Consider the following 25,538-nt stretch of genomic DNA (forward strand, 5'->3'; position numbering starts at 1 on the left):
TTTTATCGATATTTCAACTCTGTTTCGTAGATTAAATTCAATAATTCAATACATTCGTTTGTTGGAAATGTCCCTCCGTGAAGATGATGACTTTTTAACCAGCCGTGTGAACCAAATAGCGTGTTCTATCAATTGACATTCGATAAGTACAGGGAACGACAATTACCAAAGTAATTTGTCACATTCATTGATACTCGCGGCTTTCATGCGCCTTCATTTACCAATTGGGAAACCCGTTCATTGCCCTCGAAAGACGAGGTCAAATACGTCCATGCAACTGCTCAGTACGATATATCGACGCTTTTTTATAACATTATTGAATAAGTACTCGATGTACTTTTAAAGTCGTCCGTTGAAACTCACTTTTGTCAGATGTGGATCGACGCCTCGCCTCTTCGGGAGAACGAGTTTTATGAGGGGAGTTTCGTGTGGCTATTTTAGGGTGCAATAATTACGGTTTTTTGGGGAGTCAATTACTTTAGACATTTATGCATTGGACACTTGTAAATTATACGGCCGATATTTTTAGGGAGCACAGGGAGAAAGACGATCATTGACAGAGCCATAATCATGATTATTTAAATTTATTAAGTGCAAAAAAATAATTATAGAAAAATTCAACGTCATTTTTACCAGCCGGTATTTGTAAACGAAGATAAATAAAAATTACTCAAGTGATTGAAATCCACTGGAGCTCCTTATTCAGTAACTTGGTCGATTCCATCTTCCCCGTGTGCAACATAAAAATAAATAAAAATAAACGCGGGAGTCTCCCGGGACATGGGAAACAATTCGTCATTCATTGATACCGAGAGTTTTGGATTCATTTACCAATGGGTAGACCCGTTCATTGACCTCAAAAACAGGTCAACACGTGCATGCACCCCGCTGTGGACATCTCCACACTTTTTTATTACATCATTTAATAAGTACGTGATGCAGTTTTCAAGACGCCCGGTGAAGCTGACTTTTGTCAGTGACCAATTCCACGCCTCTTTTCCTTGAGAGAACGAGTTTTATCAGGGGCTCTGGTGTGACCAAAATATAATAATCGTACGGTGGCAATTATAACGGGTGACTAAAAAATTCATCGGTAATTTTTTGGGTCAGCGTTTCTGGTTAATGTTAAAATTATGAATTTTGTGCGATTCCCTGTGAGGTGTAAAAAACCTCTTTGAATAATGACAGGCCTCTGATCTCAATCTGCTAGTGTTTGAACTTCAGCCACAACGTGAATTCGCCAGGAGCCTTAATTTGTGTCCTATATGTAGAAAGAGTTTGATAGAATTTCAATCGGCTTTGTTCCCGCACGAAAGCTTAAAAGGCTTATGCCACATAGGGAATTATGAAATTAAAAATAAAATCTACTGGCGCTATGACCCTACGCTTCAATGATAAACAATTGTGAAAAAGTATTTAATTTAAAACAATTGTAATTTTTTTTGAGAAGACATCAACTATATAAATCGTTGATTTTATGTTAATGAATTTGACATAAAAATTAATTAATGGAGGAATAAATCAAACGCACGATTAGTTGCCCAAAATTCAAAGTTATCGAGTCGATAGAGAATGTCTTAAGAATTATTCAGGGAACCGCGCAAGTCCCAGTGGAATTTGGGGTGTCAGTATGGATTTGCACGGATTAAGAATCCGAGAGAATATTAGAATATTTTCAACTCAAATACGATGATCAGTCTCGACAATTTAGTGAAGCATTAATTGAATGAATTAATAACGAGGAATGAATATTCAGGCTATTTTACATAAGAAGTGTCTAGAAAGTTTCTCTATACTTTCTTTATTCTGTTTTCGGGTACTTTAGAATCATTCCATGACAGGTCAGATTATCCCCGAGTTATTAAATTTTTTCCAGCCAAAATAAATTAATTTAATAGTTCATTTCCGAAATTATATTGCTTTGAATTATTTAATATTCTCAGACACTCACAGAACAAAATTGTTCTGCCAGGTTTTACGATTCTCACAATTAAAATCTACGTTTCTCAATTATCATTAAAAAAATTCATGTTATTCTCCCCAGAACCTTAAATAACAGGTTTTGCTCCCAAAAATTACCCATTACCCACAGAACACTCGCAAATCAATTATTCCTTGTCGCATCAATCAAAAAGCAAAAAAGCAAAAAAAAAATCAAAAATAAAATTAAAATCGCTACCTAAAAAAATGACAGTAGAATTTTGGCAATGTGATCTCCCCCCCCCCCCTTCCCGCCCTCTTCCTCTTGCCATAATCTCGTATGGATGGCAAGAGGCTGTCCAGGTTCCACCCTGTAATTACAAAATTGCGTTTTCCTTTGCTCTCGACAGGATCGCTCGGGCGGGGCCAGTCGTGGCCCCGAAATACGGCTTCCGTACAATCTGTATCGTGTTATAAATAGCAGGGGACGTGCAGAAGAGTGTGGCCCGCAGGAATATAAACTCGAGAGGTGCAGCGTCCCCATCTCTCTGATACGAAAGACAGGGGCAGAATAAACGTAAAAAAAAGTGACGCAAAAGAAAAAAAAATTTATGGAATGAAAAGAAGTGCTCTCCACAGTACGATCATTATCGCTGCTAGCCAATAATCATTGTAATTCGAGGAAATTATCGGAAAGAGTCCACTCTCGAATTCCCAAGATCGAGGAAAAAAAAGATGCATTATTTGCATGGGGTTCGTAAAATATGCAGCTTTATGAGAGAAAAATGACGAATTTTATTCCTCTCTGGGGGAATGTTTCGACAATGTTATTGCCACGATGATTTTTTCGGTTTTATGATGCTCGGGAGTTTCTTCTGTTGCTGTTTTAATATGTTCGAGCAACTGGTTGCCAGCGGAGTCCAAGCGATCTGCCCTGGGTGCTATTAATTTTTTGATTAAATATACGATAAGTACTGCACAGCACTTTCAAAGGCTTAAAATACTTGAAGTGTAGAATTATAGAATATATTATAGCAGAATCAATTTTTTTCTCACTGCATATTTTACGATAATTTTTTCCATATTTTTGTCTTAGTTCAATATGTGATTTTTCAAAAAATAAGTAGCGTGAAAAAATGATGAAGAATGATTTTTTGATGCCACAATAAATAGGCTCAGGCGATATCAGATGTCTATCGATATATCTCCGGTCGTTCTTTACGGTAGTCACCACGTGACAGGTCGCATTAACAAGAAAATCGTTGCCCGAGTTATCCCGCTATCCCCGGAAATTTTTCATTGCTAAGATGATGGAATGATGGACAGATTCTATTAGAAATGAATCCGATTGTCCAGATTTCCATCAGTAGTGTTATTATCTTGATCATAATCCCTGATATTTTTAAACCGAAGATTTTAGTCATCTTGAAATTTCCCGGTGAAGTCACTCGTTAAGTTGGCATTATCAAAATAATATCAGCCGTTAAAAATCACCTCTATATTCATCGCCAATATTTATGGCTCGATTAATCCCTAAATCATCTCACAACGACCATAATTCATCTCCAAATGATGAATTGGTCGTGCTGAACAGGTGCCTCCATCATTTTTATGACGCTCAAAATTTTTGATTCATGTAAAACAGTCAAAGCATTTTTTCATACCTTAACTCCGCACTGAGGCCAAAGGAAGCTGTGCATTGCTCCTCCATAACGACTGGAAATCATCCATTCAATGATACCTGTGACCCTCAGCATCCTAGACAGCAACACTGTTCCTCTCACCATCCCCACTACGATAAAGCAATCTTCAGGGTAGGCCACAGTAGATGAAACTTCACAACATATATGTTTGTCTTTCTTTAACTGTCCAAGCCTTTCCCAGTTCCCTTCCCCACAAGCACTGCTTCCACGCACGAAAGCCACAAACCTACACCCACCGCCATCTTGCGGCCTCCACGGACACTCCGTCGCGCCGACCAATCATAGCGCGCGTCACCCAACATGGCGGTGATCGACTCACTGTTTTGGCGCCAACTCGTCACTTGTTGCTTCCTCGGACGTGTCTTCGCACTCCTCGACTCACACTAGATACGATTTATCTCACAAATACCCTTATTTTTACCAAAAAGACAGTCCGAAGTTATCAAAAGGGCTGATGTGCATTATTAATGTCTCTCGGTCAGGTTGACCTCATGAAAATAATTCAGCCATTACCACTTTGTGCCCATCGTCCACATTTATATCTCAATTAATTGCAAAATCATTGTGAAATCAGGATATTTCATCTCCCCATGATGAAGTGGTCGTCTTGAAGGGGAGTCTTCGTCATTTTGTTGAAGCTCAATGTTTTTTTCTCTCATGTTAAAAAGTCAAACATATTTTTTTCATACCTCACGAAGGGACCCAGATCGAGAGAGACTGTTCATTACTCCCTCCTGGCCGCTAGAAATTATTCAACAGTAGCTTCTGTTCCCGCAACCTAGACAATAACACTTCCTCTTGTCCTTCGTCCTCGTCGAAGCAATCTTCGGTGTAGGCCACGATCGAACGGCACAACAAACACCAGCTTCTCTGTCTAATCGTCCAAGCTGTTCCCCCCTTCCGTCTTCACCCCCGATAAACCGCAAACACACTGCCGACGGCCATGTTGCGCCTTCCCCACCACTCTACCCAGCCGCCCAATCGCGACGCGCGTCAGCTAACATGGCGGTGGTCGAGTGATCGTTTTGGCGCCAAGTCGTCACTTGTTGCCTGCTCAGACGTGTTTTCAAACTCGCCGACCTATATCAGGTACGATTTATCTCACAAACACGCTTATTTTTTCAGAATAAACAGTTTGAAATTATCAAAAGGACTCGTGTCCTTTGTTAGTATCTCCCGGCCAAGTTGACCTCATGAAAATAATTCGGGCACTAGAAATTACCACCTTGTGCTCATTGTCCATATTTATATCTTAATTAATTGCAATATTATTTTGGAATTATGGTATTTCATCCCCAGATGATGAAGTGATCGTCTTAAGGGGAGACTTCGTCGTTTTGTTGAGGCTCAATTTTTTTTTTGGTTCATGTTAAAAAATCAAAAATATTTTTTTCGTACCTCACAGAGGGACCCAGATCGGGAGAGACTGTGCATTACTCCCCCCCTGGCCGCTAGAAATTATTCAACAGTAGCTTCTGGCCCCGCAACCTAGACAGTAACACTTCCTGGTGTCCTCCGACCACGTCAAAGCAATCTTCAGTGTAGGCCACGATGGAACGGTACAACAAACACCAGCTTCTCTGTCTAATCGTCCGAGTTGCTCCCCCCTTCCGTTTCCCCACCGGAAAACCGCAAACTCACTGCTGACGGCCATCTTGCGCCTCTCCCACCACCCCACCCGGCCGGCGAATCACGGCGCGCGTCACCCAAGATGGCCGATGTCGTCGACTGGTCGTTTTGGCGCCAACTCGTCACTTGTTGCCTGATCGGACGTCTGTTCGTACCCCGGGCTGTGTTCCCGGTGAGGTTTATCGCACAAAAATATTGGATTTCCCCAAAGACACGATCTAAGGTTGCGAACAAAGGCTCACGTCCAGCACTGAGGACTCTGATCGATGAATTATGCAACAGCCACCAAAACGTGCGAAGCTGTCGAGTGAATCGTGCATCGCTGAAATTTCTTCGACTATTGGTACGTTAAGTTATGAAAATTGTTAGTAAATTGAGGCATTAACGATGGGTTTGTGTCAGAAAAGTGGATAGATGACTTGGAAATCGTACGAAAAAAATATTTGACTCGAGTGTCAAGGGTTTTCGACATTCGACAATTTGTGAAAAATGTTGGGAAAATAGCAAAAAGTGGCGAAGGTGATCTGAGTTCATTTGTTTTCAGAGAGCATTGCCGGGACGATAAAGGCGATCGGGGATACTCACTCGGCAATTCTCAAAGTCAACAAATCCATTGTCAGTCATCTATTGGAACAGAAACGACAGGCCGAGGCTGTCAATCTTCACGTCTCCCAGACGTCTGACGGAGAGGCTTCGTAAAGGTAAGTGGCTTCTATAAATATTTTGGAGGTCTTGCTATCGTCTCTTTTTGATAAATAAACTTGAAAGATCAATTTCTGGAAGGAGACTTATTGGTTGACAATTTCAAGGCCCAGTAAATATTTTTCAAAGGATGAAATTAAATTGCGATGATTGTTTGACTTCTAATTGATATTCAAGTAGAATCATACAATCGACATTCTTTTTCTTGATCAACACCTAATGAATAGAAATATCTAACCCAAGGCTTCGGGAATTGAGGATTTGAGCTGTTTTCAACTAATAATTAATTTAATTATCCTTTCCTTTACTATTTTGGCTACAAATAATTTTCTTTTCAATTAATTAACACCTTTATAGTATATACTATCATAAAATTCCTCATATTTACCTCCTACGTATGGGAGAGGTTAAGGACTTCATAGAGAAGAGATAATTTGCATGAATAATCGTGATTTTAGCCTAAGATTGTTTGACACCATCGTTTCATGCCTTTTCTTTACCTGTATATGTTTTTCAACTTTTGTTTTCTGCGAGATTTGTCCTTTGAAAGGTCTTGACAGCAATGATATCTCAAGGTGAGCGGAAATAACTGTTGTTCTGGAGACGTGAAAGTTCTCGAATTTTATTTTGATATCGTTCATTCTCTCAGACATTCCATGAATAATTAAAGTATTTTAGTATTTAAATTAGTTCACAATTTTATATTTGTCCATTTTCCAGAATTTTACATTATTTTATTTTACATAAATTTTCCAAGGTCTAATTCCCTATTTATCACGGCTGGATAAACCGATCAAAGTGGGGTCATTAAAAATCAAGAAATTTTTGGTAGAGAATTTTATTGGGCTACGAAAAAAACATTTCTTGTCATTATTTCAATATTGCCATCATTTTCCTATTAATCTCTTGAAAAATGCACTCTATTCTCATTTCAATTCCTAATTTTACCACATTCCCTTTCTAATTCTTCACTTCCTGTTCAATATTTTTTTGAGTTGAATATCGTGAGAACTGCTTAAAATTACATTACTTATCACAATGTTATGTACATGGCCTGAAGTGGAATAGACAAAAAATAATAGTTGATTCGCGAAGTCTCCGAGACAATCCTCATCGCACGTGATTATTTACGCGAACCGATACATAAAATTGATAATTGACAATTCCTAACGGATTAAGTACATCAATAATTACTCGATGATGTCACTTTCCCCGAAATTTTCTATCTTTTTCGTTATTAACAATTTATCATTGATAAAAACTGCGACAACACCTGCAACACTTAAATTACCTCTGGTATGTCAATGTCCATTAGTTGTCGAGATGATTTAAAAATAATTTAATAACACCGTGGATCCTCAATCTTTGGGCTCGTCTTTGTGCCTTCTTCGCGGATCAGTGGCGTCGATGGGAATTATTACTGGAGGAATTTCCCCATTTCCCTGGGGAAAACTGTAGTGGGGTCCTTCAGACCAGCCTTTTCTAGATGATGACGGCTTACAGCTGCAATTTAAATAATATACAGTTAATAATAAAGTTCAAAATATTCAAGTATTTTTTCTCTGCTCCAGGGCTTTTATTTAGGCTGTATTTTAAGCTTCTTTCGAACGGTTTAGATAACTATATGATATGATAATGTCATTATTCACAATCGCTCATTAATTAGATAAAAGCATTATACATGCAAATTGTATTAGTAATTAATTTTAATATGATTATGGGTTTAAATCTCAAGCAGCGAAGGATTATCGTTTCACACAACACTTAACCACGAATCACGTGAGGAAATTATACACTGAAAGCAAAAACATGTTCTTAATCAAGTCTTGTTTGAGACAATACATTTCCATCGCGAAAAAATTTGCTTGACACTGAGGAATTACTCAAAATAAGTTTTCTTGAATTATAATTTTGATTCACGGCCGGTTTTTAAAATCATGATTCGCTGGACTATTTTTGAAATTCGTCATGACCATGCTGGGAATACCTTAAGGCGTATATTGATAAAATCCAAAGTGTTAGATAAATTAGTAATCAATTCATGTTCTCCATGCAATTCTTACTGATTACTCGGATCCCTCACCACCACCACCACCACCACCACCACCAAAATTCATAAGAATATCATTGCTTCGTCATCACACCTGCATGTATTCTGATCAAAAAAGAAACCCGTGTTGCATTCCTGAGTGTTTCTGCATAAGCAAACGCAACTGTCAGGATCCCATAGTTTTGTTTTATTATTGTTTAGGCACTTAATCTTCTCGTCTGAATTTCGACATCTGCACGAGCACTCGCCTGCTATGTAATCTTGCTTCTCTGTGCAATGCTGAAAACATAAAGATTACTAAATCAGCAGTGAGGTGGTAAATCGCAACAAGTCGCTCTTGACTATTGATCAGGTTTCAGTAAACATCGGCGAATCTAAGGAAAATATAAAAAATTTTAATGACCTCTTTTGGGGGACGAATTTGATTTCCACAAAAACTGGAGTAACAAAAATTTCGCTGTCTTCCTTAGATGCGAAGATGTAAATAAGATTATTACACTATTAAAAGAAATGAGTCTGTATTTATCTTATATAATATATCAAGTTAGAATCTAACTAGAAATTTCATTATTATCATAGAGACGCCAAAAACTAAACAGTTGATGCGACTTTAAAAAACAGAAAGATGCTGATACGACGATGATTGACGTCATTGCCTTAGAATTTTTGTACGTGACTCTCATTAATAACCGTTATTAATCGCCAACCTGCGTTTTAAATTGTTTAATTATCTCAGTAATGAGCGACGTCTGGGGAAAATGATAAAACATTTCTTGGAAAAGTTGGATAATTATAAAGAAAATAGTTTTGTAACATTGCGTTCGGAGAATGAGTCAATGCCAACTAATTGATGAATTATTCTTTTCATTATACGACAAGAAATTTTATTTAACTTCAATTTTTATTTTAATTATAACGAAATTTTTGATTTTTCACTCATTTCTGTTAGGAAATTAATTTTTGTTTGCAAATTTAGTTTATTGAGATCATCACCTGCTCGTTTCGTTCTAATGATTGTTTAATTATTGGTATATTTACCTCTGCAAGTGTCTTGCACTGACACTGGCACTTTGTGTGTTCCTCTAACGTTACAATCTCCTTATATTGGTGTCCCAAACTTCCATCTTCAGTGATTTTAGCGACGAAGATCTGCAAAAATAACAGATAATATTCTCACGTTTCTGCTTCCGTCTATACTCTTAACAATGATCACTCTTGATTTTTTCTAAATATTATTTATTGATCAAATGGGTAATGCAATGCAGTTACTTTTCCTTCGCACACCTCAATTTTCGAATGAATTTCTGAATTATTAATATTCAAGAAAAACCAAAAGTATTCATTTTTCTTCACACTGAGAGACACATTTTCTAATGCTTCAAATTGTAATTGTACCTCGAAATTGCGAGTTTCGTTCTTCACAGCCCGACAAGTAAGCAAGGGATGACTACAACAACCACTGCATCTTTTTATTTTTATACAGTACGGGTGATAAACCACTGAATGATCGTTTGCATCTTTTGGAACCCGTACTGGCTGTAGCTCGGCTTTACAATTTGCCATCACTACAGGGCTGAGGTTTGATCGCTCCTCACCTCCGAATCGACCTGCCAGAAATTGACAAAATAAAAATGAAATTTGCTTCATTTGTTTGCTTCATAATTGTCGAAAAAAAAACACTTTATAGCTTCGAAATATTTACAAAATCGCCTAAATTCATTCACTAAATTAAAACATCTAATTTACTGAATAGCTTCTTCTAAAGGGTATCTGCGGATTTTGTTCATGTCAGGTAGGAAACATGGAGGAGGAATTGTCACAGGCAGTTTCCTTTGTCAACAGTTACTTTGCTCTCGTAGACGGGTTAGCCTCAAATTTGGAGGATCACCTGGCTGATGATGTCATACTAGACTGGTTCGGCCAGACCATTAAAGGTCGTAGGGATGTTGCTTCTTTCATGAAGTACCAGAAGATTAACTCAAGGCATGTGTTCAATGAAATTATACCCAAGACGAGCATCGGATATCGAGAGCACCGATCACTGAGGTAATTATTCGTCACAATAAAACAACTTGCTGATTTTTGTTGTCTTGAAAAATCATTTCGTTCGAATAAAAATCCTCCAGGTGGGGAATGAAGTAAAATTGAAGTCCTGTGTTATTATTTGTCAAACCTCATATACAATACCTCAACAGACGAAGGCACTATTCAATCGGAGGTGTATCCTCCAACAACAACCCCGCGGAAAATGACGGTCAGCCAAAGTACAAACGCAAATGCTACTCAGACACATTCACTTGCCATCCCAACACCTTCGCTGATGACAGCATCATCTTGGACACGTCCTTCTGTGAGACAGGGCTGCTATCAGACCCCAACATGTCAGTGGACTCAATTACGAGCAGAAGTCCAGGAGTGATTGATCACGTCATCCAGGCGGAGCTCGAAATGCAAGGACTGCACCTGGAAAGCTTCATGACTCCGCAGTGCACCCGTCAGGGCCCCTCGCACGATCCCGGCAGCGATCACTGCACTAATGCAACCCCTGACACCGAGATGACAGCGAATTTTCAGCCCACGAACGTCGACGAAATGGAGATGAATATCGCCGAGTTGAAGGCAAAGGAAATACTCACGAAGGAGATTGGACAGGGTGACGCTGATAAATCATCTCTGAAGTTCTTGGAGGCACGTGGAGTCATCGAATTCTGCAAGTACTTCAATAGCCCGCAGATCAGGAAAGATACACGAAAACGGCACAGCAAACTGCAGATCGCGTACTCAATCAAGGACGACAATTCGAATTCAAATATTGTGCATCAAGATCAGATGTCGATGGGGGACCACGAGCGAGACAATGAATATGAAGAGGAGAGGAATCGGTTCCTCGAGTGCCTCCAGCTCCAGATGATCAAGAAGGAGGGCAACATCAATAATCTCTCGACTCCGAAATACGTGAGGGGACAGCTGAAGTTTGATAGGGGCAGTGTGGAAGGCGTTGGGGCAGTTGGGGACCCTAATTTTATTTTCAAGTACACGATCCATGTTATTATTTATGAGAGCAATACCAAGTGTCGACTGAACCTTTCAAATGAATTCGAGGGAAAAGAATATTTAGAAGATAATGGTTAGTAGGTTCTGGAAGAGTTTTTGAGGAGTGGAGTCTTTAGCTCATTGATTCGTATTTTTTTACGTGATTTTTTAGTTTATCACTTGATAAAAAATTTTTCTTTGTATTTTTTTTCCTACTTTGTACTTTTACGTTCAGACTGACTCGAGTCACTACGTTAAGCATGTATATTGAAATGTAAATTGCACTGTCAGTCATTTGAGATACTAGTAATAAAAAAGAAAGTTGTCACAAGCTTTCGGGGATTATTCATTTCATCCGGTAGTATCCGTACTTGGGATTTTGTGTTGTTATGGCTCCTCAACCGGTTTTAATGGATACCAATAATTATAAAAATGTAGAATCCAGTTTCTAGAGTGCATGTGTACTTACTCGCCATTCCGATATCGCTCTCGTCTGGCGCTCCCCCCACCATATTCAGGAATTCGTCCAGGGAATTAATGTTGCTCAGTTTTCTCGCCAGGGCTATTGATCTCTGTTAGACAGAATGGATGAAAGTCGAAGTCAGTATGTGCCTTGATAACTAATAATTATTCGATAATTATTTCTCGGAAGATGCAGTTCTAACTCAATGTGATTTTGGGCATTCAATTCAATGTTAATTCCCTGACTAGTATCATCAAAATATACTATTGTAGATTAAATATGAGAGCTGCTATTTTTCTTCCATCAGGCTTATCTGTCCATCGCACTAAATTACTCCATTTATCGACTGACACACCTGAATCATTGGACTCGTATTACACATAATCTAATCAGGTATTTAATCTCTGATAGTAGCCACACTCATTGAGCATTTACAGAGGAAGTGTCAGGTTCCGTTGTCCCAATTTTAAATAATGGATATTTATTTATGTTCTACGATGATTGCTATCTTGATTGTTAAGTTATTTTACTCCAAGATTACGAAAAAGATGTAATTTTTGTTGCATATTTTCAACCGGTAATTAAAGAAAACTAACAGCTCTTGGTGCTTTTCAAAGATCCCGTACGCTTTGCATAATCAACACGATTATCATAAATTTTTCGAGTTTAATCAGTGATAAAACTCAATCCGCATTGTTAATATTGTTCCTCCACGCACATTTTCTTTGATTATTTTGATTATTTCGATGTGCCTATTATTAAAAGATTTATCTGATAAATTTTCCGAGAGTAAATAACGAATATCTGAGTGAGTCACGGTTGATTGGCTACCGATAGCTGGGATGACTAATAGAGAAAATTAATTAAATCGACAGGTCGAAATTCCGATGCCTCGTTATTGCTGATGTATTTACGAAGTTGTCATGCTATATTTAAACAAGAATTTTCCTGTGGTTTTTCCACGTACAGTGAAAGCTTGTCACGGGGATTTCCTCAGTTATCTCATGGTATCTGGGCTATCTTATATTTTTAAAAGTTTCCCATTGTGGGAAGAGACAACCGCAAAAATTGCGGACTCGCGAATAATGGAATAATGGGTGACCTTGTATCGTATCTGATTATTCTGTTATCAGTGGAGGATAAACCTGTAGTTGGTTAATGCTTTACCCAGCTGATTCACGGATAATCGCGATTTCTCAGATTGTTTTAAAGTGGATTAAAGAAAATTATATCATGGGAACAAACCTTTTTATTTTTCAAACAGAAACTAAATACGAAAATTAAAAATGTATGAATGCATGATACGTCTGGAATTTCGAAATGGCTTTAGATAGAATTTTTTTTGTGTTATCGGTCGTCAAATAAAACCTCGACTGGGAAAAAAATTCAGGTTTACATTCAGGAGCCGTTCCGCAAATATTTCACCTCCTGCGGTGATATTGCAGAAGTTCATTCCGAGAAAGGCCATTTCTCCAGAGTTATCGCCGCTATAAACCGAGAAAAAATTAGCGACAAATTTTAAATGACAGTTTCTCTGAAAACATGGCTAATCGCTATATTCCAAGCCGGGGGGCGGGAAAATTCACCTCGGTGATAGAAAATGGCCTTGAACAATTGATAATTGAGGATAACGTTAGTTTCTGGAAAAGTTAGACGTGTTTGACGTATCTGCAGAGGGACACATGTCGTGTATCATATTGCGACATTGCGCATCGCTTCAAACGATTTCCCAACTTCGTTGACGAATTTTCTAAATGACACACAAATGAAAACTTGGCACGCAATTGTTCCGGGTGTCAACTTCGTGATTGAATTCGCCAACTAGTTACGACTGCACAGCTCTCAATTCGCCGCCGGGACGGTCTATCCTCGGCATTAGTATGCCACGACCTTCGAGGTCGCACAGACCTGGTGCGTTACATTGAGAAAAACCCACTGACAAGTCGGCTGCTGCCACTGGACGTGCTCTATTCTGTTTATAATTTACCATTTTACCAAACTCATTATGATGAACGGCTTTGACAGTGATTATTTTCTGTCAACATCAGCCAGCCTCACATCAACGTCAACTCGGTTGTATCAAGGAAAATATTCAAATGTGACAGGTGTTTGTCACCCGTGTATGGGTCTCTGGAATTCCGGTTTGAATTTACGTAAGAAATAGTCATGTACTTGTGTTAATTTGATGCTTAGAAAAAATTTGCGGAACAGAACAATTAGCGAATATTGCGGGAAAGCAATTCTTGAAGAAAAATCAGCGGACAATTCAAGATTTTCAGTAGTTGATTGCCCCCTCTCTTTGAGGCAACAAAATTTTGCTTTTGAGCATTTAATTCTGAGCCTCAACGCAAATAATTAATTGTCTCGGGGCAAATGGAACAAAAATTAATTATTCATCGCAACAATTAATTTTCCTGAAGACCCTCGATCGCTTTAAATTACCGCTAATGAGCTCTGCTGATTGATCTCTTCGCCATTCGCTCGTGAGCTTGTCGGTGGCTTCCTGGGGTCGTCGACGGGTCCATCGAACACAATGTCACCTGGATCACCATAAAATATCTGGTGGTGGCCAAACACTGTACCACAAATCACAAGTACTACTATCAATTTCATGTTTAATCACCAAGATTTTTTGTTGAAGAGTTGGGGCGGCTATTTTTGTTCGATAGACTTTCAACGAATTAGTTGAAATACAGGGGGAGGTTGATTACAAAACTTCACACGATTTTCCCGCGGAAATACGAAAATCTGAAGGCATTCGGTTCGCACTGCTACCTCGCACAGGCGCGACTGTCTCGATCGACCTGCGTCTCTCGATAATGTGTAAAAGTGAAATCCTGGCGTGTTGGTGATAATGTGCGTGTAAATCGAAATGAATGGGACCTTCCAAGTGGTAGGTTTGCGCATGCGCGGCAGGTAAAAGCGAAATTAGCGGTGCATCAGTACAAATTGAATATTTGAAAAAAAATTTTTTCAAAATTTAATTCTATCGAAGTTGCAAGTATGAGGTCATCTGAATTTTAACGTATCATAATGATAGTGTAAATGAGCCAATGGTCGGGATCTTCAGGACTTTAAACAACAAAAATTGGTTTACGTCCAAGGAAACAATAAATTGTGAGTTATAAAGTTCAAAAGATGATAGTGTGATTAGATACCACATACCTGGCCCTTGGAATCATCTGCGTTTAGATGATTCTACACCATCGGTTTCATGTAGTTGATAGGTTACCCCACGAGCCCTACGCAACCGACGCTCACGAGCAGCCGAAAACGTGAACGTGAAACGTTGAGGCTTCGCTGTCATTTTCCCCAGTTTTTTATTAAAAAATCCAAAAATGGCGAATCCAGCGCATACAGACATGGTTGAAGAGGACGCGGCCGACCTGCAGTTCCCAAAAGGTAAGTCAACCTCATGTCCATTGTCATAAACCTCTCAATCCACGAATATAACCTCCAACCTGACGTTTGTTTATAGCAGAAGATCGAAGGCCATTGCTCCCGAAATTTAACCATTGATAATGGCCTTAAATTGCATAAATAATGTTACTCAGTTTTTTCTTAAATAATTATATGCGAATGTTGTTTCACTCGGAATTTTTTAAATATCTTTTGTCCAAGACAATTATTGTTAAAGAATTCCGTGTGGAAACCGAGAACTATCCCATGTTGTGCGATGAATCGGCGTCTAAAGTGACGATTTTCTGCTTTCAGACTGTTCAAATCCTTTGACCCTCGACCCCATGTCAGTCACAAAAGAGGAAATCTTCACTTCAGACCCGACTTGTTTCACCTGCAAAATCGCCCTCTCCGAGCCCTACATAAAGTGCGCAATATGCCAAAGCACAAACCTCTGCCCCAAGTGTTTCTCCCGGGGGAAAGAGCGCCCACCCCACAGAAACGACCATGACTACATAGTGGTCCGTAACGAGTTTCCCCTGATCGAGTTCACCACGTGGACAGCAAAGGAGGAATCAGACTTGCTGGAGGTCCTCCAGGACTGTGGCTTCGGCAACTGGGTGGACGTATCGAAGAGGATGCAGGGGCGATCCCCAGAGGATTGCAAGTCCCACTACCTGGCCAACTACATCGACAATCAGAGCCTGCCAGGCTTGCCAATAATGAGGGAGCATCCGTCGGTGATGTTCTCCAACGAGACCATTCCCTACGCCTTTAAGCTGCAGGACCTCGATGAGCCCTCGAGGTTCGCCCCAGGCACCTCCAACAGTCGTCTCTTGGCCGGTTACAACTCAGCGCGATCGGACTTTGACGTTAATTTTGATAATCACGCTGAGCTGCTGGTGTCAGAACTGAGGTACAACGAATTCAGTCCAGATGACGATGATTACAGACTTGGGACAAGCCTCCAAGCGGCGATTGCCGAGTGCTACAATCACCGATTGAAAGAGAGATCGAGGAGACAGATGATTGTACGGGAGCACGGACTTATCGCATTCAGGAGGACAATGGCTTGGATCCAGAGGTACGATCACACGATCACCAGGACAACAGCGGAAAGGCTGCTGGTGTTCATGCAGCTGGCAGGCGGAATGGACTTTGATTACGTTCTGGAGGGCCTTCATCGTGCTGGTGAACTGAAGAATTCTCTCAGGAGACTCAAGGACTATAGGATCAATGGGATTAAGAAATTCCACAGCATTCCCCTGTTCAAAAAGCTGCGGGCGCTGAAGGGGGAGAACGAGAAAGAAAGGAAGATTTACATGGGGAGTGTCGAGTACAGCTGGAAGAACTGTATTCCTGAGAAGCTGATGATCAGGGAGGCCCCTGTGATTATTGCCAGCTCGACCAGAAGGCAGCCTCCACCGTTGGATATCAGGGGACTTCCTGCTGAAGAGAAGCTCACCCCTGAGGAGAGGGAACTATGCATTCATGCCAGAATACCACCGGAACAGTACCTCGATCATAAGAGATTGTTGATCAATGAGAATAAGAAGATGGGGTCTTTGAAACTTGCACAAGCGCGGTCTTTACTCAAGATCGATGTCAATAGGACCAAGAAATTGTATGTTTTTTTGCAAGAGCATGGGTGGATTCAGAGTAAGAGCTCTTGAGAAAAGGTTTGATGCTTTGGGAGATTTTGCAATGTATAAAATCCCGTCATACCCAAAATGGAGATGGTGGATTGGAGGGTTTATGAGTGAATCGAATAGTTGGCTTATTATTTTGACTGGTGGATGCTGATTTATTCTCCGTAGAATTTGAAAATGCTGAGACTCTACTTATATCAGAGGTTCACATGCTGCTGGAGCACAGGAAGGCGCAGAATGAGTCGGCTGAGGAGGAGCAGGAGTTCTCGGAGGTCTTTATGAAGAGCCTCAACTACACTGATCGATTTAGAAAGTTTAAGAATAAGGAAGTCATTGCTGCTGTCAGAAAGTAAGATTTATATTTTACTTCTGCATTTAAGTACTGAATCGAGGGAATTCAACGCATCTCCAACTTTATTGTCTCATGGATATCTCCAAAGTTAGGAGGGATGGGGAAATTTTCATAATAACCTTATTTGTGGAGGATAAAACGTGCTGCGAAAAAGGTTCCATGAAAATTTTTCCACTGCTTCTAGTTTTTGGGATATTTATGAAAAATCAAGGCTGGAGGGGATTTAATTTAACTCGTAACATTTCACTTCAGATTCGCTCAGATATCCGTATAAATTATATTTATATATTTTTTTACTATCATTATATTACTTTTGGAGCATCTTAACAATTTCTTTTTTTCAGTCTCCTAATGCAGAAGAAGCTCCACAAGTTCGAACTCGCATCCCTAGCAAATCTGTGCCCTGAGAATCCTGAAGAAGCGAAGGCATTGATTCCCAGTCTAGAAGGTCGTCTAGAGGATGAGGAGTTGCGAACAATTCTTGATGACATCCAAACCAAGAGATCACTTCAATACTAATGTGTAACCCATCCTCGTCTTGATACCATTCCATTTCCACAACATGTTCAGGCGAATAAATATCACTATTTTTCTTTCATTAAACCGTTATTTCCATTTACCAGCAGCTATTCGATTTATTAAATCATGAATATTTAATTGCCTCCTCCGTAGCTTTATGTTCGAATATTATTCAAGAGCATTTGAAGATATAAATTTTTTCATTTTCTTTTTTTGACTGTTAAATCATAATTTTTGGTGCATCAGGAGGATTTAAAACTACCCATTTTATCTTCTCATTTAAGACGTCAGTCATATCAACGATCAAGGGAATTTTTTTCCCGCATGAGCCCAAAAAGGGCCAGATGCATACCTCATTTCCCAGGCAATTATAAAACTCTGAATAATTTAAATTCGAGAAAACTAAATGAAAATAAAGCAGCTGAGCGCTGTACAGCGACAACCGTGTATTATGTCGCGGTATAATTACAAGATAAAGACGGTCTTATTCCTGCACGCAATGGACATCAAGGGCCGTCATTATCTACCCCTTTTACTCGTCCACCGGGAATGTTCAATTGCAATTAAAGTCAGTGGCTCAGTCTCATTATTGCAAGCTCTACTCGAGCTTAATCTCCGCGAATTAGAGCTCATATTTTACGGATAATTCCTTTAACCGTTGTGGATTTATTTCAATCGAATGTCTATTTTTTTACCAATTAGGGGGGACATTCGTTCGATGGATCAATGACACGAGCCACCTGTACTTTATTACGTGACCGTAATTGCCGCTTTGATTGATGTGTCTGACGTATTTTTTTCCTTCTTTTCATTCTTCTCATCTGCACTGGGCCGAGATAGCTTTACGTGATTTCCAGAAATCGGGGGGGAATACCGGGAGAGCCTTTAGGGTTTATTTATGGAAATATCGGGAGTTTTTTTTATTCAAATTATTCGAAGCTATCAGCCTTTTGTTATGTATAAAAAATACCAGATGATCCACTTTTAAAAATTATGGTCTCTCGTTTTTTTTTGTGTAACACTCCAATTTTTTTTAGTCATCTTAGAGAAAAATGCAATTTTCCACTTCAGTTTATCAACAACTCTACTGAATTTATGAGAAAATTAAAAATTTTACTTCCATTTCACACTTATTATCATAAAATATCTACGTTATCGATACAATGGGTTTATCCAACAGCCGGTAGGCAAGAAATCGTCTTTACCGATGGAAAATTGCACCAAAGTTTTTTTTTATTTTTTAAACTTAGATCACCTAGTTGTATTATTGGCTCAGGAAATACTGAAAATTATTACAAAATCCATTTTGTGTCGATAATGTAACTTCAGAATAATTTCTAGAAACTCAATGGATAAAATATGTAAATAAGGGCCTATGGGAAATAAAAATAATATGAGTAATTGTCCAATAGATATGATGAATAGTAAATATTGTGCTGTAGAGACAAGTTCCTGATACAAAAGCCCGATTTTTGAACAAATTTCAAAGTTGTTTCTTACTGTAGTGCTGTCATCACCTCATCTCATAATCAAATATCATTTTTACGCCCTTTTATAATGACCCCAAAATATATATCTCGTATTTCGTTGTGATCTTGAGAGAGAAAAAAAATTCCTCCCCAACAGAGCATAACGAGTCGCCTCGTTTGGTCCGGTGTCCTGTGATATTACACCACCTGACTCACGTTCCTCGCATTCTTATTCCCTCTCATCTTCATTTTTATTTCGTTTTCCCTCAAAAAAAAGGGGAAAAAAATTCTAGTTGATGTCTGGGAGGGAATATCGAGTTGCAAGGTCGAGTGTCGGCCCTCCGGCACTCTTGACCCGAATATCTTATCATAAATACTGTAATAATGAGCTGATTAGGTTTGAATTATTGATAACAATTTTTCCATTAGAACTAATAAATTCCGGCTTTCATTATTCAATTTGAATTTTCATTCTTCGGGCATCGTGTGTGAGTGAATAATACCAGGTGATTAACCATAATTGATCATGATGATTGACAATTAAATATTGATTAATTAATTATGGATTAATGACGCACGACGTGATAATTTGAATACCATATTATTCTTGAGCGCGTAATTATCAATAATGTAGAGGCCTTTCCACGAAAATTGTCATTGGGTATATTTTCGAGGAAGGGTATGTTATCCTGAATTTGTTCTCTTAACAAATTATCAACTATGAACATGTTTTTATTAAAACACCGCGAATTTTCTCCAAAAATTTCCGGGCTTTTTTCTGCGTGTCATAACCCATTGAATTTACCCTCCGGTTCCCTCGTTATTATTTCATGACTTCATTCAATCCCAAGATAAGTAAAATTTTGAAAAGTTCATTAGCTCAAGAATCATTAGTGATAAACGCTCACACGCGTCAGACCATTCTAGGTCATTCACGATCAATATCTGAGAATCGAAAATTGTCACGCGCATAGAGCTGGAGAAAGTGGTGGAGAATAACATTATTGGGGTGATAATCCATTTGGAGCGAGAGGGAATTGAGTTAGAGAGTTTGTTTGGTGTGACACTTGGGATAGCAACCCTGGTAACTCTCAACGAAGTATCTTTCATCTCGTCATTATAAATTACATTTAGATAAATTTTCCTTTGAGGGGTACGATAAATTTTTGAGCTACTTTTAAATGTCGTTGATACTTGAGTCAGTCAGTTTCTAAAGATTCACATCAAATTGACTCACATGAAACGATTTTTATCGATTCAACATACCGCAAGTTTTCTCAATATCGATCATTCCTAGTGTCCACCTCCCGTTAAAAGAAATAAAAATCCCCCCGATCCATTCACCCCCAAAAAATCCCCAATTCACTCTCCACACTCCACCCCCTCTCGGCATTCGCTCAATTTTGAATCGAGTAACCCCCTCCCCCTCCGGCCATTTCCTCTCTATCACCCCGATTTTTGTTAAGAAAAGAAGACCCAAAGAGAGGGAAAAAAGTCCGGTCGCGCCGGTCGTCCTCTCTCCCTCACCCCCTGGCCCACCCCCGCCATTTCCCTCGCCGCTGCGATCGCGTCTCTCGCGCTCGCGCACACACCGCGAATCGCCCTCGCCCCAACCTCCCATTCGTCCATCCTCCCCTCCAGCCGTTATCTCCATGTGTATGTGCCCTCCCTCTCCCTCTTACTCCCTCTTACACCCTCTATCTCCCTCTCACCTTATCCGCGCTCAGTTCCTCACATCTCCGCGTTTATTTCGTCGTTGCGCGCGTTATACTGAATCCCCGTCCTCCCGTCTCGTGGGGTCAGTGCCTGCTCGGATCTTGAGCGGGAACCTCGGTGAATGGGTATCACCTCGGCTCCGTTACCCCGCGGTGCAACAATTGTCCCCAGAAATTGTCGCAAAATTTTCCTTTCGGTTAAAATTAAACAGTGAAAATAATCATCGATATCGAGTGAATAAAATCTGCGATTAACGAGTGAATAATTTTCGATTGACGATTTATCGCTGTACTCTCGGTTATTCATTGTCCACTGCTAATGAATTGCGCGTGTTGTGGTCAATTGGGAGTGTATAAAATTGATTAATAACGCGAATACCGGGAAGAGAGAGAGAGTAAGAGGGAGAGGACAACACAAACAAAACAGACACTAGTGTTGCGCGTGATTGAACGCGTAGGGAGAGAACCACAGGACTTGAAGTTTTATCGGCTGGTGTTTGGGTGTTTGTTGTTGACGAGTCAAAGTTTGATCGGAGTTTACACTCGGACTCAGTTTGACGGACGCCATCGCGCGATAAAGACCGCGATTCCGGTGGTGTGTGATCAGTGATTTCGGCGAAATCAACGAAGGTGTTTAGTTCGTGATATTAATTATTGATTATTAATTGCTTGTGAAACGGTTTCCTCGGTGATCAGTGGGGAAGTGTGTTTACAATAGTCATATTACGATTTTTTCCCTGCCATATTTTCGGTAAATGCTAACGATTTGTCGGACTTCCTGTAATTTTCAATTCCACTTACTCTTTGGGGTGCAGCCACCCCTTTCTTTCCAATCGCCATTCGCTCCATTTCCCTCGAGTCCTTGCGCACTCTCCCTTCCTCGTCGACTAATTGGGAAGTTGTGGAAATAAATTGATGGGATCCGTGGGTTAGGAAATAGAAAAAAGTGAGTGAATAGTTACTGAAGTAGTGAGTTAGGTCGGCGGACGCTGGGAGCTACTGGGACGATATCGGGGGTGGATGTCACGCCGGGTTTCCAGTCTTCGGTTGATGTGAGTACTTGATTTGGAACATTTATTATCGTATACACGAAACATAATCATAATCTCGACATTCCCGAGTGCACTTACCTCAGGAAATTACTCAAATCTTCCGTACAGTAATTATTTTTATCGAATGTAACGTTTACTATGATCACATGTCCATTCCATACAATTTTCAACTGTTTAACATCGCGAATAAACATTATATTAATAATGATATGGCATTGCATTTTACTGCAGTACACAGTGCTGGTTTTTTGTTACATTAAATGACCAGTCAAAAGTAAATAATTATTGATTTCAGGTATATGTACATTTATTTATGGGAATAAACGTTCCATTGGATTGTTTAATATTAGATTTTAAATGGTCGGTCCACATAGTGTGGAAATCACCGAATCTATCGGTGGCGACACCAGTTGATCTATGATATTGAGCTGATGATCTCTGACTCGCGCGATTTGACCCTCAGGGCTTTAGCCGGATTTGTGAAGTCATTCGGTGTCATTTGTTGGAATTTATTTTCCTAGGGAGATCAGCTAGCGAATGGAAATGAAAATATACGGTCATGGGAGAAAATTCATTTAATCTAATGCACCGACAGCAATAATTTATAAAAATTGCCAATCCCTTCGAACACTGACAAGTGATTTTCGAATATTGAAATGTCGAGGAATTTTTTTATCAGCGGTAAAATTGTCAAATATTGACAATTAAAATGACTAATTCAATCTTAATGAATTTCACCGTCACTCTTCCCCTCGATTCTAAATGATCCGCATTTCTCATGTCGATTAATAATTCATGACGATTCTTGACGTCAGCGCATGAGGGAGATGTTACGATATCTGTTATATCTGTTTGAATTATTCGCTCATGATCGGAGGTAATTCACAATAAAATCGGCTGGTACGTACGTTTTGTAATAACCCCGATGGCGCGATGGGCCTTGTAACGGGCGAGAAAATTGGCCCGGGATGATTTCTCGAACAGGTGGATGGTATTATGATTTCCTCTCTTTTCTCCTCCTCCGGGGTTCAGGGGAATTTGCTGATCGGGATTATTAGCCTGTCGTGCGTGTCAATACGCTCTTTTCTCTCAATGTTTTTGAGCCGGGGATTGCGTGGCATGTGGCGGGAGGGGATGCATGCGAATTGTTGAATAAATTAGGTTCATTTTTTTTTTCTGATGCTGGGGAATGAGTTTAATTTACCTGCTCTGACGTAAATTTATTCCCTATTCATTATAAAAATGGGTAATTTTGGGAAAAGCACCAGGGGATATAATAATTTTATTTGAATGATAATCATTCTAATAATAATAATTATTTTGATGATATTTTTGCGGTAATTGAAGTAAATAATTGTGTGTGATTGTGATCAGTTAACTATATTGTCGAGTCATGACAATACAATGACTGTAGGTAGAGAGATTTAAAAAAAAAAATTACTAGACTGGAAAGTTAAAATTTCAGATAATTAAGATATTATTTGGTCTCATCAGGACAATATTTCTCGAACAAAAAACATTTAATGTTTACATACATAAAAATTATGAATATACACACTTTCCAGATGCAGGAATAATTTTTTCATTACATAAATTAATACTAATATTCAAAAATAAATAAATACCTCATTCTCGTCGTTAACTTTCTGGAGTAATTTTAATTACAAACTCTGGAGTATCGCCGGCTCCATCCAGTAACCGATACGGCTGATGGCATTGAAATTGTAGTAGTAATGTTAGTAATCCAGCTCAGAGTATCGACAATAATATGAAAATAGTCCCACTGACAATCAGTAACAGTCGCAATAAAAACAACTCGTGGAGGTCATTGAGTATCGTCTAGCGCTGTCTAGCGTCATTATTGTCCATCATTTTTAAAATTAAATCCAATGGGTGTGTTTGAACTTTTCACGATAACCCCGGCCACCGATAAGACGGTATGATTCTCTTTTCATTTCTATTTGTCTCTCGGTTACGCACTTGGATCACAACTGATTATCGTCTCGACGAAATTTTCCAATGGACGATTTGGAACGTCTCCAAGTGTGCGTCATCGTGACTGAGGATACTAAGTACAGGAAATGCATGGGGAGGGAGGGAGGGGGGTGGAGACAAAAAATATGGAATTATCTATATTTTTTTATTTATTTATTCACATTCTCTGTGGTGTGTTGGTTTTCCTTTTTCTCTGTCGGTTTGAAGTTCGGGTCGCTCTGGGCAATCCCCTCCGGGATTTTGTGGAGAGACTTTTCTTCGTGCACTTGAATTTATCGGGAAAAACAAACCGATGTTGACGTATTGATTTTTTTTTCTCTCTTGTGGATGATAAGGGGAGTGTGAATTGGTTTTTAATATCTTGAAGGCACTCGTTGTGGAATGGATGGAGGTTTTTCTAGGAAAGAATTGTTAGTTTATCGTTTATTGATTATCGTGGGCTAGAAATGCATTAGGATTGTTCATTTGGGTTAAATAAATTTTAGGTGGAATGAATAAATCGTTCATTTGGTTGTTATGTGAAATTTATTTTGAATTTGTGAAGTTAATTATTTTTATGGGAGTGAATAGGCGAGTTCACTAATTTTTAAGTGGATTATTTTTTTACTGCATTTATGAGATTGATTATTATTTTATGTCAATGATAAATATAGCTGTTTAATTTTTTCTGAATGAGTTTTCTAGATGTACTTGAGTTTATCGAGAACAATAAATCGTTGTTGACGCATCGTTTTTTTTTTCTCTTTGTGGATGATAAAAGGAGTATGAATTGGTTTTTAATATCTTCAAGATTAGTATCGGGGAATCTAGTAGGTAATTGTTAGTTCATTGATTGTCGTGAGACAGGCATTCAGACTTTATTTATTTGAATTAGGAAAATCCATTCTTCGCTTCCATCTCGACATTCATAAAAACGGAATATCTCATGTCGGAGCGATTTTCTTCTTATAAAAAAAAAATTTATGCCAGTCGGATAAAATTTATCGATCGCCTCTCTCGATCCGATTGCTTGACTAGGTGATCGATGCCAATGGTACATCCATTGTCCACCAAAACCCAATGCAGGAGCTTTGATTTATTCAACTATTACCAGCGTTATTACGTACGTTCAATCAATCTCGCCTATTCAACTGAATCATAATTATTTTTATCATAACAGAACTCGTGGCAAATCATGACTTTGATGTTGCGATTCAGTGCTGTAGGGAATGACGTTGGGAATTGATGCAATTTACCCAGTGAGATTTCATGTAAATTTGGCGCCTGAATGTGACACTCGAACGTTTGATCTCCGCGATCACAAAAACGATTCGAAATAGCTACCTTTCACGTTAACCCGTGGCATTCCAATATTTGGCTCAACTCTATCGGCAATTTCAAGGTAATTCAATCAAACATCATTGAATTTTAACGAATCTCGGGAATTTTTTACTCCCAGCGGAATATTCCGGTTGAATATTCACTATTCACGTCTTCTTTTTCCAAAATAATGCGCTAATTATCCACAAATCTCCAAAAAAATTTCCAAAAAACCATCAGAATTTTATCTTTGATCCTTCTTTTACTAATTAACTAAATGAGGTTTCGAATCCCTGATATTTCACCTTCTTGACACTCACAAAATCTCGAGCAATCGCGCCCCAGGGTCACCTATCAGTCTGAAAATCCCTCAGCATTTAGCGCCTTCTCTCCCTCCCTCCCCTTATTATCCACCAAAATTCACTACCAACTGTTCACCACGGTACATCACAGAGGAACCTTCGTTGATGTTCTATCGCGATATACAAAGGTAACTTCACGTTTGTATTCCACGCCTTATGTCTGTCGCGACGTCACGCGATTGGATCGGTCTGCACGTTCCGAGGGGCTCGCGTTCGCAACAATCGAT

General features: G+C 39.2%; 4 protein-coding genes across 9 annotated transcripts in view; 3 read left to right on the top strand and 1 right to left on the bottom strand.

Annotated features, from left to right (window-relative positions):
* The first annotated feature begins 5,028 nt into the window (after positions 1-5,028).
* On the top strand, positions 5,029-11,368 carry LOC135168545 (uncharacterized). Of its 2 annotated transcripts, none has more exons than XM_064132839.1 (4): positions 5,029-5,595; positions 5,797-5,953; positions 9,797-10,050; positions 10,200-11,368. In XM_064132839.1, the coding sequence occupies exons 3-4, from the start codon at positions 9,806-9,808 to the stop codon at positions 11,134-11,136; spliced, it is 1,182 nt and encodes a 393-aa protein (XP_063988909.1). In that variant the 5' UTR covers positions 5,029-5,595; positions 5,797-5,953; positions 9,797-9,805; the 3' UTR covers positions 11,137-11,368. The 2 variants fall into 2 exon arrangements, with proteins under 2 accessions (XP_063988909.1, XP_063988910.1); XM_064132840.1 differs by having other exon boundaries at positions 9,847-10,050.
* LOC135168547 (vascular endothelial growth factor A-A-like) lies at positions 6,777-14,292 on the bottom strand. Of its 3 annotated transcripts, none has more exons than XM_064132842.1 (6): positions 13,943-14,289; positions 11,507-11,609; positions 9,400-9,611; positions 9,043-9,153; positions 8,099-8,283; positions 6,777-7,457 (listed from the first exon to the last, which is right to left on the bottom strand). In XM_064132842.1, exons 1-6 carry the CDS (start codon positions 14,111-14,113, stop codon positions 7,313-7,315), a joined length of 927 nt encoding a protein of 308 aa, XP_063988912.1. In that variant the 5' UTR covers positions 14,114-14,289; the 3' UTR covers positions 6,777-7,312. The 3 variants fall into 3 exon arrangements, 2 of the variants coding, with proteins under 2 accessions (XP_063988912.1, XP_063988913.1); XR_010300053.1 differs by having other exon boundaries at positions 7,317-7,457; positions 8,018-8,283; positions 13,943-14,292; XM_064132843.1 differs by having other exon boundaries at positions 7,326-7,457; positions 8,038-8,283; positions 13,943-14,292.
* Positions 14,293-14,428: 136 nt separating this feature from the next.
* LOC135168542 (DNA-directed RNA polymerase II subunit Rpb4-like) lies at positions 14,429-17,519 on the top strand. Of its 2 annotated transcripts, XM_064132835.1 has the most exons (3): positions 14,429-14,902; positions 16,717-16,897; positions 17,245-17,519. In XM_064132835.1, the coding sequence occupies exons 1-3, from the start codon at positions 14,839-14,841 to the stop codon at positions 17,417-17,419; spliced, it is 420 nt and encodes a 139-aa protein (XP_063988905.1). In that variant the 5' UTR covers positions 14,429-14,838; the 3' UTR covers positions 17,420-17,519. The 2 variants fall into 2 exon arrangements, with proteins under 2 accessions (XP_063988905.1, XP_063988904.1); XM_064132834.1 differs by lacking the exon at positions 17,245-17,519 and having other exon boundaries at positions 15,215-16,756.
* A 3,132-nt stretch (positions 17,520-20,651) lies between these two features.
* Pde9 (Phosphodiesterase 9) overlaps positions 20,652-25,538 on the top strand; it is a 94,810-nt gene continuing 89,923 nt past the window's right edge. For both annotated transcript variants that reach the window (XM_064132854.1, XM_064132855.1), the window contains exon 1: positions 20,652-21,655. The gene's annotated coding sequence lies outside the window, so the exon portion shown is untranslated. The remainder of the gene's footprint in view (positions 21,656-25,538) is intronic.

Source organism: Diachasmimorpha longicaudata, chromosome 13, assembly GCF_034640455.1.
Source record: "Diachasmimorpha longicaudata isolate KC_UGA_2023 chromosome 13, iyDiaLong2, whole genome shotgun sequence".
NCBI lineage: Eukaryota > Metazoa > Arthropoda > Insecta > Hymenoptera > Braconidae > Diachasmimorpha > Diachasmimorpha longicaudata.